The sequence below is a fragment of the Schistocerca nitens genome, chromosome 1, assembly GCF_023898315.1.
Source record: "Schistocerca nitens isolate TAMUIC-IGC-003100 chromosome 1, iqSchNite1.1, whole genome shotgun sequence".
Taxonomy (NCBI): domain Eukaryota; kingdom Metazoa; phylum Arthropoda; class Insecta; order Orthoptera; family Acrididae; genus Schistocerca; species Schistocerca nitens.
In genome coordinates this window covers 155,388,878-155,402,823 of record NC_064614.1, presented here as the reverse complement: position 1 = coordinate 155,402,823, position 13,946 = coordinate 155,388,878, and the positions used below count along the sequence as shown (strand labels likewise).

Here is a 13,946-nt window from a genome sequence, read left to right as displayed (position 1 = left end):
CAGTTCAATGCGCCGGTTCACATCAGTAATCCTGGTACGCCGCGCCGGCAACGCCATAAGTCGTGCAGAAGGACCTAAGTTAAGTGACAAGCTGTTAAAACTTTTACTAACCCGCACTGAAAGACTGTCGGTGATGGAACCGCAAAAAGAAACAGAAGTTAAACCTAAATCTGGACCTATGTCTGTTGAAGGAACTGTAAATCCAGACAACGGTTCAAGTGTAAATATGCATGAAAATAGTAATGTTAAAGTGAAATCCGAACTAGTGTCTCCTGACAGTAGTGTGAAAAAGGGCAACGATTCAATAGTAGAGACCCCTGTAGTAAAGCAGAAATCAGAAAGTGTTAAGTTATTGGATAATAGTTTCTCTGATGAATTAATAATGAAACAGTCATCAGAGATGGTAGAGTTTAAAAATGAGAAGTGAGATATGACTGATCAATCAAAAGTTTCATTTAGTTTTGATGATTCTGGTGTTGGAGCTAGTTTTTCATCACCTGAGTGTGATAAAAAGCCAGCTAGTGAGCAACCCAAAGATACTGGGGCTATTGATTTAAATGTAATATTACAAGCAATAGCTGCCAGTAATGCAAAAATGTCAGCCAGTAATGCTAGAATGACAGCTGAGTTAAAATCTGATAATATAATTGAGGTAAATAACAGGATTGTGGCCAGCCAAATCAATTTTAATAAAAGGTTTGAGCCAATGGACAATAAATTAGAATCCAATAAAGCTGAATTAGAAACTTCCTTCAAGACTGGCTGCAACAACTTGAAAGAGGATCTGGACAGTTTAAATTATAAAATTGATTACAACCATGAGGATATTAAGAAAAAGGTTGCAAACAGTAAAATCCGAAGTTGCTGAGGTTCGCAAAGACTTCCAAATGGAAGATGCGAAGCAGGAGCACAAGTTAACAGAAAAGATCGAGGCGGAATCTGAACTGTGCTCAGATAGGTTTAAAGATGTTAATATAAAAGTAAACATACGTCAAGCAGAAGTAGATGCAATCAAAACTGATACTACTCATATTGTGCAAAGAGTAGATAATGTTGAAATGAGAGTAGAAAATGTTAGTACTAACATTGCTAACATTGAGAGTAAAGTAGCTTCAGTAACTTCTGGTAATGGTAGTATGCAACAAGTTGTAGCTGCAAACGCCGCTTTTATCGGGTGTCGGCAGTTCTTGCGGTTCGATCCAGATAAAAATATCCACCCGCTAGATTTCTGGAACGATTTTGAAGATGTGATTCCACCAACTTGGTCTGAACGAGAGTAAATCTCATTTATTAGAAGCCATTTAGCGGGTGACGCCATGCGTTGGTCAGCTGATGTTATGTTGAAGTGTAAAAAATTAGCGGAATTTAAAACAGCTTTCATTAATGAGTATTGGTCTAGCAATAAGCAAAATGAAGTGTTGAGAGAATTTTGGAGTGGAAAGCGATTCAATGCAAGCAAGAAATCTATTAAAGAGTTTGCCAGGTCATGGATCTCACGTTTGTCACATTTGGCCGAAAAATTAAAACCTGAAATGATAATACTAGGTCTTGAAGCCAAACTGCCATGGTATTGGCAAACTAGAATTATATCGGCCCCTAGAGACAATCTGGATCGTTTCATTGAATATTTGGAACGTGTAGAGTGTGTGGCTGCCAATGAGGAGCAAGCACATAATAACAGAAATGCTAATAACACTAGTAGTAATTTTAAGAACAAGCATAATGGCAATGTAAACATCAGAACCAACAATGGCATCCAAATGGTAGTAATTTTGTTCCTAACAAAAATGAGCAAGAAAACAACAGTGTTGAAAGCAATGCTGTGCCAGTTAACTATAATGCAAATAAAGGTAACAGTAGTAGGCAGAGGCTGGAAAACTAGTTCCCGTCTATGAGGATACTGGCGCTCACCAGGCGGTTACTTTTCTTAAGCCAGTAATTACAGCAATTGGTAAGACACATCAGAATACTCAGACTGAACATGTGGATGAGGGGTCGGTAGAATCTAAGGATACAGCAGAAATATTAGATCACTCACAGTATTTAATAGATACCGTGTTAGAGACGCTTTCTAAGTGGGAAGAGAAAGAGAAGGCGCAGCAGTGTAATGGTAGGGAAGAGCTACAAAATACTGAATTGTCAGGTGAAGAAGCAGAAGAAATTCATGCTTATGTTTACGATGAGGATGATGTGCTCTTATCTAAAGTGCCTGTGCAGGATGTTGATACTGTACTAATAGATTTAGGACAGGAGGTAAGTGAGAATGTAGAGGATAGCCTGTTGGGGGTCGATGAAGCCAGTAGCTGTGACCAGTTGTCACTGGAGAAGGAACCCGACGATAATAGTGAAAGTGGTTTATCTGTAACTAGTGTTATGCCCGGTCTGGAGGCAAAGAATCGCTCAGAGTACAGTAATTTGGGTCATGTTCAGCAAACTAAATGTAATGAAGTCGTGCGGTGTTTCGATTTGAAATTACTAGACCGAGTGCAAAAGGCAGCTCAAAAGGTAGTTCAGGAAACCCCTACACACTTCGACCTAAATGTAATGAAGACAGTTGTCGATCACTTTAGTTGGAGACAAATCCAAAAGGAACTATTGGATGAGTTTGATGAACAACCTGTACAACCTAGAATAAGCCACCCTATAATAATAGTGAATATGTTGGGTATCAGTGTACGTTGTCTCTTAGACAGTGGAAGTGAGGTGAGTGCGATATCTCAGTCCTTCTTTGATGCATTACCTGGTAAAGACAAGCTTACAGTAATGAGGGTATGAGGACTAAGAATAATTGGTGCTACTGGCAAGGTGTCAAAAACGGTAAAGCAAGAAGCTTTACTGCCCTTTGATATTAATGGTAATTTAATTGATCATCCATGCTTAATTGTAAATAATCTTAGTATTGAGGTTTTAATTGGCATAGATTTCTTGTCAAAATATCAGAGTGTTGTTGACTTTGAAAGAAGCCACTTAAAAATGGTCTTGCCGATAACCGGAGTAATTATGGTACCTTTTATTGATAAACATGTAGTAACTAATGATGAAACTTGGGAGCTGGCTATACGAGTTCTGAAAAATAGGAGATATTGGGACGAAGGTGTTAATCTTAGTAAAAGTAAGCTAAACACAGAAGAAGAAGGAGAAGAAGCAATTATTTTGGACAAGATAGAAGCTAAATCGCAGGAAATCGATAAAATTTCAGCTAATCAGAAGGAAGAACTGAGACAGGTTTTAAAAAGGCATCATAAGGTATTTTCAAATCGACCTGGCGTAAAAGATTTCTTCATGAACGTTGGCGTTCCGAAGAGTTTGCTGTCAGACAATGGGCCTCAATTTACTTCTGATAGATTTAAAGAATGTCTGGATAAGGCCGGAGTGAAACATCTGAAAGTATCTGCGTATTTCCCCCAAGGAAATATGAGTGAACGTATTATGAGAGAATTGAATAGGCTTTGCAGGACTAATTGTCCTCAGAAACACTCAAGTTGGGCAGAGCACATGAAGTATTTTGAGAATGTAATTAACAACTTAAGGCATGATGCAACTGGTTTTGCGCCTTGCGAATTGATGTTTGGCCAAGAACCGCACAATGTGATTGCAGATATGGTAGAATTCCCTATTCTAACGCAAATATCCAGAGACGAGAAGAAGTTAAAGGCTAGGGCAAATATAAGAAAAAGAGCATTGGAAAGGAAGAAGCGTCATGACGTAAAAGCTGTACCCACCAGTTTTGAAATATGTCAGTTAGTCCCTGTCAAAACCAAGTAAAAATCAAAGAAAATAAATGCAGAAACCAAGAAATTCATGTTCGTATACCAAGGACCTTTCAGGATCATAGGAAAACCACATGCCAATGCATATAGGCTAGAGTACCCTAAGAGGAAAAAGCTATTAGGTCTCAGGAACGTGATCGACCTACAGAAGTTCATAGGTAGTGAATGCTTTCTGTAGGGAGGAGGTTCTTCTGTAACCTCTACACAGTGTGGCAGCTGTGTGAGATCTTCTTTCCTTTTCAGGTCTCACTCATTCTTCATCTTTCCTATCCACCAAAATTTCGGTTCTTACTCTCAAATACTAAAATCTTCCGGTATGACTATCAAGCCAGCATTAAGCTAATGAATTCTGTAGGGAGGAGGTTGATCAGTAACTTCTACACAGTGTGGCAGTTGTGCAGTCCCAGCTGTGTGAGATCTTCTTTCACATTTCAGATCTCACTCTCTCTTCAGCTTTCCTATCCACCTAAAATTTTGACCCCTTCTTTCCAATACGAAAATTTTCTGAAACCAATGAATTCTGTAGGGAGGAAGTTGTTCTGTAACCTCTACACAGTGTGGCAGTTGTGCAGTCCCAGCTATGTGAGATCTTCTTTCCTTTTCAGGTCTCACTCATTCTTCATCTTTCCTATCCACCAAAGTTTCGACTCCTTCTTTGCAATACAAAAATTTTCCGTCATGGCTATCAAGCCATGAGTTCTGTAACCATTCTATCCACCGAGTAGTGAAGAAAGTACCTAATGTGACAAACCTAACAGTGACATAAACAACAGAGAAGTATGATGTAATTAAGATACAAAGGTATTTGAGTAACAAGTATGTATAGAACCCTGGTAATAAGTACAAAGTTGTTGTTTTATTGGAAATGGTCCACCAACAGTAATTTAAAAAGATATACAAATTCGTGTACAAGCAGGATCTGAAGTGGCAGTGAAACCTATTGTATGCTGTAGAGATAACTAATTAATGGTAAAAGAGATTGCTTAGTGTTATGAAAAATATGCAGATAAGTTGTAAGAATGAACTCACCTTGTGTAGCAAGGAATGGCAGTGTAATAGAATTGAACAGTGCTTGTGGTTGAGACGTGAAGAACACGTCCTTGAAATATTTATAAGGTTGGAGCTGGCCGTTATTTGGTGTAGTGTGTGACAGGACACACCTACACGTATTGAGGTTATGAGTTGGAGGTGCGAATGCGACCATAGGAACCCTTATGTTAGATGAGACAGAGCAGCTCATGGTGTCCTATAGGTTTAAGGAAATTAGCATTACGCTCGGCCATAATTACTTAATGCTCTTTAGTGGTAGGTCGAGAGAGACTACCTGTGGTTTCAGCATCCAATCAAGTGGAAATGGATTGCAACGTGAGCAAACAGATCAGCTGCAATACACTGTAGATATCAAATAAATGTGCTATCCTATGAGTTAAATGTTAATGGAGCGAGTGTTAAATAAGTAAATACACTAGCAACATAATTGAGTAACATAATGGCAGACGTGAAACATTATTTATAGCTCAGCATAAATACACTTCGATGAAGTAAGTACATAATTGCAGATGTGGAACTGACACAGCAGCAGAAGACCAATAAGTGGATTTAGTAGTCAACTAAACGTAGTGTGTTTTGAACACTCAGAACTGTACTATTACCACAAGTTACTCACATGGACAAAGAAACTGAGAAGACAACTACTAATCAAATATACTCATACTATCTCTAAGAATAAGGTAATCGAAGATGAGTCAGCTAAGTAAATAAAATGCAAATATATCAAGAATGTACCGAGCATTGGTTCAGTGTTCTGGCCCAGAAATAATAAATTGAGATCAAATAGGTTTCATGATTATATGCCTTGAGCATAAATTTTCTCTAGAACGTGACTAACGGAGTTCTGAGCCATTTGTTTATCGATTTTGTGTCAGTTAAGTAACTGCGAGAGTAAAATTGAAAAAGTCCTGTTAACTTTGTTCCAGTAACATATTGAAAGATAAAATGTATATATATATATATATATATATATATATATATATATATATATCCCCATTTCATTGTGACCCAGAGTCTGAGGCACTCTTTTTGTTTGTTCTATGGGACAAACCAGATAATGGCAGCCTGATAGCTGTGTGAAAGTGTGGAGTGACTTGGACACAACTCACAGTGAACCCTCCCCTTTCCCCATGTAATGTAGAATGAACGTGAGGGACGCACACCATAGCAACTTCCCCTCCTCTACCCTTGTGAATGGAAGTGTAGAACGCCAGCCAAAGCGGCTACAACCGCGTGTGTAAAAATGAAATTGTCATGATTTGTGAAATTTTCTTTCAGGTTTAGAAAATACTGCTAAGATATAATTATCTGTTTATGTATCATGAATAAGTGTGTTATTTTCTTTGAATTTGTGTATGTAAAAATATTTAAAGACAATTTAATGGATTTAACATTTTCATAATTTTACATATTTTTACGTGTTTGTCTGTCTAAGGCAATATGTATGCCAAAGTGTTTCATTGATTTTGCTTAAATTTTGAGTGATAATATTGCTTAAGAGGCAGTGAACATGCCAGCAATTTAAATAATTGAAGTAGGTAATAAGTTTTCTTTTAATATTTCTATATGTTTACATTTCAATATTAATTTTCATAGGGAGTTAAGCTGTACTCTTGCTTCCCTTTTTGTAATTAATTTTTTTTCATTTACATTCAAAAAATTTAAGTAGAGGGTGATGTAAGGAAGCAGCATACTCACGTCTTATAAAATTCACATCAGTCTTTCCATTATGTGCCAGCCTAGTCCGTTGTACCTAGCTCTGATGTCATAAATATTGCGCAATACTTTAAAATGAAGTAAATAACCTGAAACGTTTCTAGCATGTCAGGAGTAATACAAAATCAATATGTGTTGGATATCAGTTCAATAACTTTAACCATTTTCGAAATATGGATGTTTTTCTGTAAAAATCATTGGCGCTACAGAAAAGAGCTGGAAACTTAAAAATTTATATTTAGATTCCTTTTGCATAATAATTTAGTAGAAACAGTATTCTGGATCTCACAAATTAATATTCTAGTTGAAATTCATGATTTTCTGGTTTTTATCTTAAAAATTAAGGAAGCAAGATAGATTAAGTAGGCGAATAAATAAAACTAGGATGTTTAAATTTAAGTAGAAGGAAGATCAGCTATAATCATCCAAAGAGCAAGTTCAGAGCTCGTCTACTGCGTATAGTGTAATTAAATTAATTCTCTCGCCCAAAATGTTTGACTTAGCCACATCAGACTTTTATTATGATTACTTACCTGTGTGCTGATTGCACAATTAAATTAAAAGCTTCATCGGCCATCAGCAAAGGAAGCAATGATTTATTCGATAACTTAAAGTGGTGCATTACTAGCCCAGCGGCTAGTCAGGAGAGCAGATTTGATCAGGCGTTCCCTTAGTCGTCCGCACCGCGGCTTTATATGTAAGAACGCTGCGCGAGATGAGCAAAGCCCCAGTTCTCTCCAGACGCTGATTAGCGCACCACCTGTGCCGGGAGTCACGTCGCGTCGGTATCGTTGATATAAACATCCTCGGATGCAGTAGTAAATTACTCGGGATATGCATAACCATGAAATCGTTTTCGAGTGAAGTGTTAATTTTGGGATGACGTTAATGACCTACTTTAGTTTGCGTATGTCGTATTTTCACGTGCCGCCGCAGGACAGACATTCTACCATTATTAGCGTGGCGTTTGATGAACATTATCATCAAATTATGGCGAGCATTCACTTAAACATTTAATTTGAACAGTTAAAGCGGCATCAGCGCATTAGACTCTGAACTGCTCTGGTAGTTGGATTGTGTGGATTCTTTTTGCTTTGTGACTTTCAGAATATAGTGAACATTTTAGAGAGAATGGTTTTTGATTATGAATCCCAGACAATCTCCTAATTCCTCAGAGCTATAAGCTGTAGCTGTAAATGTATTTCTCAGATGAAGTGGGCACTAGGAATTCTAATTACAGGCTTCACGTTTTGCTAATCACTTTATGGTTGCCAATATTGTAGTTAGAGAGCCAGTGTTGAGAACGGCAAACAGCATAAATACAAAACATTTATTCTATTATTCCACCCACCGCCCCACACACCGACCTGCTCAATACGCCACGCGGAATATAATTCTTTTCTCATCACAAAATTCACTTAAAAATTCCAAGACTTCTACACAACCATTGGAATAATTATACCGTCACTTTACCACCCTTTTGATGTATGTAACACTGCTAGATCCGGAAACTTATCATTTCCATCGGAACTAGTACTACACACTTCCGAACTGTTTCATGGTTAGGCTTCGACTCCTCTCTAGAATACTCTAAGTTTTCTCTACCAGCAGAGAAAGGCGCTCGAAGAATATTGCTTTATCATTGGTCAGTTTACTCAACAGCCAATAGCAAAACAACATTCTCCAGCGTCAGTCCGCGCTTTTCATCAATAACCAATCGCAAAATAGTAAACCTCATGAATGCACTTTTTACCGACGTAATTATCTAATATGCTGAAGTTTTGTTTATGCATTACGTTATTTACTATTGTTATTTATACCTGAATTAACTTTCCCTTTACCATAAACTTACTTTACAAATCTATTCTACAAAAATCCCCTTTGTCCATATCCATACTTCTTCGAAATGTTCCCACACTAAATCCTACTACATAACTCGTTAAACAATTATCTTCGTATTAACCTTAAACCACACTCACGCATCATTCATACTGCTAAAACACATTTATAACATTTTACATACCCAAAAAGACATAATAACACTTTACGAAAATACTAGAACAGTTTATGAAAAACATTCTATCACTGTAGTGCACTCTAGTGGGCACAATCGAAACTAAAATCACAGTCCCCATAACTAATACGGTCCTCTATCGGCTGATACATAAACTACGTGCGCGTCCAGTCTCGCGTCACCATCTGTCACTATCCAGCTCTGAGACACATCTCCCACTTAACCGCCTCCAAGGCAAGATAGGTATACGGCGATACGCCTCAGTATCCCACCCATCTAGCTCCAACTAACATTCCGCTTTCAAACTCTGTTAGTTCCCGTCGTGCGGCCGTAATCACGACGGAAACATTCTCATATGAATCACATATGACAGCTCCTCCAACGCACTCCCCTTCTAAACGTTGTATACGTGATGTTAGAGCCATTTGTATATGTACATATCGCTGTCGCATGACTTTTGCACCACAGTGTACATCTCCTTTCGAACCATGCAACACAACTGATACAGCTGTGACAACACAGAATGTCATATTCATCACTCTTGGTGCTTCAGCTAAGACACTGAGAAATTCTGGCATTCGTCCGTCCGCTAGAATGGAGTGAAATGTGTTTATATCTAGGACGTGTTTATTTCACTGCATTGTTAGACAACGTAAACTGGAGCTGCCAACGTTTCATTCTTTGTTTATCGGTAACAGTTTCAGTAATTTTCACAACATCTGTGATTTTTCCAGGCTCATTTAAAAAGTTACCAGCAAAGTCTAAAGCACCTCAGAGTTTTGATATGTGCAATGGATCAAAGGGTGGAGAAAACTCAGTCAACAACTTCTGTCACATAATTTAGATCCAAGTACATTTGATGATGTAAACTGTTTTACTTACAGATGCAATGTCAAATCCAAGAACATTACTCAAATACGTTGGTGTCTCTGTCAAGAGCGTGTAGAATCCCCAGCACTGCGTCATAGTGGCTACTGCGAGAGCGAATACGGGCAGTGATGTGAAAATTGATACCCACGGCGTTGGAAACTTCTGTGAACAACATACATAAAACTCCCTCAGCAATAACATATTCAACAAATGTAGGTATTTCGTAATAAACAAGTTGTATCGTACCTTTCTTTCACGTGAGACATCCTTCCGAGATTCTTCAATATAAGTAAGTTCTGCTCTGGAAATATGCTTGTGTCCAGATGGAGTATTCCCTCCAAACCAGAATAACATCACTCCCCAGAGAATGGAAAGTCCACCAAAGAAGTAGAAGATAGATGGCCACCCAACGGCGCTCTGAGCTAACGCTCCTGATATTATCATTGCTACTACTGTGCCCAGTTGATCGCCTACAGGAATGCCGAGAAAACGGTATCATTACAGCTTCATTTTGAAGAAGAACAGCTGATCGTTCCACTGCCAAGGCTAAATGCATTAAACTGATTCATTCAAATGACGAAGCTTTCTAAAGCAACTGCTTGCAAAGTTATATGTTTTCAGCCACGTCAGTTCTCAATAGTTTCTTATTCGCAAAGCATGCCACCCTTCTCAAATTAAAAGTACACTTCCTGAGACACTCAAGAAAATAGAACTCTATAATTTTGCAGCTGTAGAATAGTAGAATGTTTCTCATACTTTTCACTGAGCTAATAACAGATTTCTCAAAACTGTCCTTACATCTTTCACTTGCGTTGAAACTGTATACACGTGAAACTGTTAGAAGCAAATTAAATAGTCATACTGAACATAAGTTACCTGTGTAAACAGCCGTTCCCAAAACATAATTTTCTTTGGGTGGGATCCATTTTGCCAGCAAGGAATGTGTGCATGGGTATACGAAACCCTAAAATACCAAGGAAACTTATGGTAAGACAAAATTTAGGGAAAGAAAACATCGCAGCAGTACTGTCATTACCAGAGATGAAAAGGATAGCTGTTGGGCCGCATACCAGATGTCCGGCCATACTGTTAGCTGGATGTTCGGTCGACAATCGGCTGAACATTCTACGGAGTATGTCGTAACGTGTAGTGTGAGCGACGATCGGACGATCGGACAGATTCGGGTGAATTCGGGCATCGTCGTTCATAAGTGAAGCGAACGAATGACATATCAATTGAGTGACTCAACTATTTGATTTCTCACGAAATGCGAATACTTTAACTTGTCGTAATGTAATGTATATCTGAAAATTATTTGTTCATAGCAACGTAAATTACAAAAAATGTCATCGGTAAAGAAGAGATCGCCCGTATGCTAATATTTTGTTATTATCGTTGAAAATTAAAATTTTGCTTATATTTATTTTTTTTTGGCCGAATTGAAAGTGAAGAAATAAAAAGAGGATATACATACCAACGCCCTAGTTTGTCTTCTACTCTTTTCTTTTGAATTGTTTTATTACACTGATGAGCAAGGTATTTTTCCATAGATATGAGAATTGATACCGTTAACTAGGTATTATTTGTCGGTTATTCGGTTTATTTAAAATTGTTCGCCTGATTAGCTGGGTGGTAACATGCTCGCCTCCTATGCAAGCAGGCCCGTGTTCGATTCCTGGCCCGGTTAGAGATTTCCTCCGCTCGGTGCCTGGGTGCTGTGTTGTCTGTGGTGTCACCGCCAGACACCACACTTGCTAGGTGGTAGCCTTTAAATCGGCTGCGGTCCAGTAGTATACGTCGGACCCGCGTGCCGCCACTGTCAGTGATTGCAGACCGAGCGCCGCCACACGGCAGGTCTAGAGAGACTTCCTAGCACTCGCCCCAGTTGTACAGCAGACTTTGCCAGAGATGGATCAATGACAAATACGCTCTCATTTGCCGAGACGATAGTTAGCATAGCCTTCAGCTACGTCATTTGCTACGACCAAGCAAGGCGCCATTACGAGTTTATATTGAGATTGTAATTATGTTTCATCAAGTGCGATGTTCTCCAATTATGGATTAAAGTTAAGTATTCAAGCAACTACGTACTTTATTTATTAGACTCAACTCCTTTAACTGTTCCAGACCTCACGCCAGTCTGCGTGAGCTTAAACGCGTGCATTTCGGCCTCCTCTAGCAACACGGTGTTGGCTCTTCTGCCAACACATCATTGTCCTTATCCTCATTTCATCCTCATCACCGGCGCGCAAGTCGCCCAATGTTGCGTCGACTGGAATAAGACTTGCACTTAGCGGTCGAACTTCCCCAGATGAGGCCTCCTGGCCAACGATGCCATACGCTCATTTCATTTCATTTTTGTTTGGGATACGTACATGTTTCTGCAAAATGTAGTTATAAGAAACCACTTGAAGTAATAGACAATATCTAATATAACTTAATCCTAACGACATATTCTTTCTCCCTAACAGGTACTTCAGGTATGAAAAATCATTTGGCAACGAAACATCCAGATAAATTTTAAGCAGTTAATAAAGCTACAGCCTCCCTCAAAGCTTCATTGTCTTCAGCCACCCCCAATACAAATTCATCTTCAACAAAAAGAACTATGCCAGGAGTTGCTTTGGGACGTACACAATGTAAAACGCAAAAAATATTATTATTTAATACAGATATGATTGCACTATACAACGAACCATTATCTATGATAGAAAGGACCGAATTTACAAAATTCCGAGAACAAGCTTCCCATCGCAACTGAAACATGGAGTTCTTAGTGTGGCACTTTATTAAGGTTCTGAAGATGGAGAAAATACAGCACAGAAGCTTACATAACTCTAGTGTGCTGGATATAGTGGGACAGCAACTCACTGACTGATTGTGACGCAAAAAGAGACAGCCAGAGTTGCAACTAAAATTGATGTTGTACGGTGTCAGCATTCTGGACACGTTATATGTCGGGTGCCTCAGTTCCATGTGTCGTTTACAGTCTTGCAAGACTCTGGTTTTGAAACATGGACGGACTTTTGTGAGAATATTTCACTTGTTTGAGATTTAATACGCATGGCATAGAGAGCGACGAGAGTAACTCCCTTACGTAAATTTGCATGTTTATGTTACGTAGAAACAGGGTGGAAGCATCACTGGAGGGGATGCCAGTTTTAGTTAGCCACGCTGTAACACCATGGCCTGCAGCGCCACGGCCTGGTCAAAGTCAAGCGCAAGTGAAAGGCACAGCAGAGAACTGCCATTGGCTGTCCCATCCGGTATCCAACCCCACCCTCAGAGGGAAGGGAAGCTAAGTTGAGGAGACGCACAACTGCCCAGCGTGACAGGCACTTTTCCTTGAGACGTCTTCGAGTGTAGTCAGAGGCCGGCTCTGACGTGACGACAGGGAAAGGAGATATATTGGTGTGAACACTTTGTTCACCCAACTCCAAAATTCAGACAAAAGCTGGTTGAATTCTTTTTATAAATCTCCTGAGCGGAGAACGAAGACAGCCAACATACTCGTAGTTAAATTCTTGCGAGAGCAGCGAGGGCAGATAACACACAGCTTAATTTAATACAAGGATCCTCTTGTCTGGATAGGCGATACCTGAGATTGGCCTTGTGCATTGTAATGACCCACCATGTGAAAAAGTGATTCCAATAAATACAATTTCAGGGAACAGTTTCTATATATTCTTAGAAAGACGTCCCCTTCCTACCTCAATGGAATATTTTAGAAACATTAATGGCAGCTATTCTTCTGAAGTCTAAACCCTTGATGAGTAATAGAACATTTCCCTACATGTTTGGTCCAACTGCGTTATGCGAATCGTGCACACAACGTAATCATACCATTCGCTTATTACCAACCAGAGGTGTGTTTAGAATGTTCATATAGTCGGTGACGAATTTTCGGCTACACCCATTCTCAAATCAACCAGAGTTTGCCAAATAAACTATACGTCAAAACAGCAGTGAACAAAGTGAGTACATAAGCGTATGTTCCTACCTAACGTTAGTTAATGTGAACATTGATTTACGAATGGTGGCTGCGGCCATATGCATACATATGCACTTTATTTACTGCTATTTTGGCGGACCTTTTACTCGGCAAACATTGGTTGGTCTGAGATTTGCCACAGCCCGAAACCAGTCACGGACTAAATTAACATCGGTTTAGTTGCACCTCTGGCTGTCTCTTTTTGCGTCAAAAAGAAGGTTTATTCTGTCGCAGATCGCAGGGATATTTTCCAAAGGAAAATGCATTTGTAAATCGAGTATCAAAGAACGGTCAAAAATGGTAATCGGATGCTTCTATAGACCACCTCGGTCAGGATCTGTAGTTGTAGAGCGCTTCAGACAGGACTTGCAGAATATCATTAGTAATTTTCCTGTTCATGCCATTCTAACAGGGGGTGACTTCAACTTACCAGGTATAGATTGGGAGTGTTATGCCATCAAAACTGGTGGCAGAGACAGGGATTCGTGTGGCATTGTCCTGGATGTCTTGTCCAAAAATCACCTTGAGCAGATGG

General features: G+C 39.2%; 1 protein-coding gene across 1 annotated transcript in view; it reads right to left on the bottom strand.

Annotated features, from left to right (window-relative positions):
* Positions 1-13,946, bottom strand: part of LOC126243912 (putative inorganic phosphate cotransporter) — a 112,644-nt gene that overhangs the window by 81,733 nt on the left and 16,965 nt on the right. The window contains exons 3-5 of the mRNA XM_049948198.1: positions 10,297-10,384; positions 9,667-9,890; positions 9,433-9,582 (exon numbers count right to left, since the gene is read on the bottom strand). Coding sequence (XP_049804155.1) covers positions 9,433-9,582; positions 9,667-9,890; positions 10,297-10,384 — 462 coding nt within the window. The remainder of the gene's footprint in view (positions 1-9,432; positions 9,583-9,666; positions 9,891-10,296; positions 10,385-13,946) is intronic.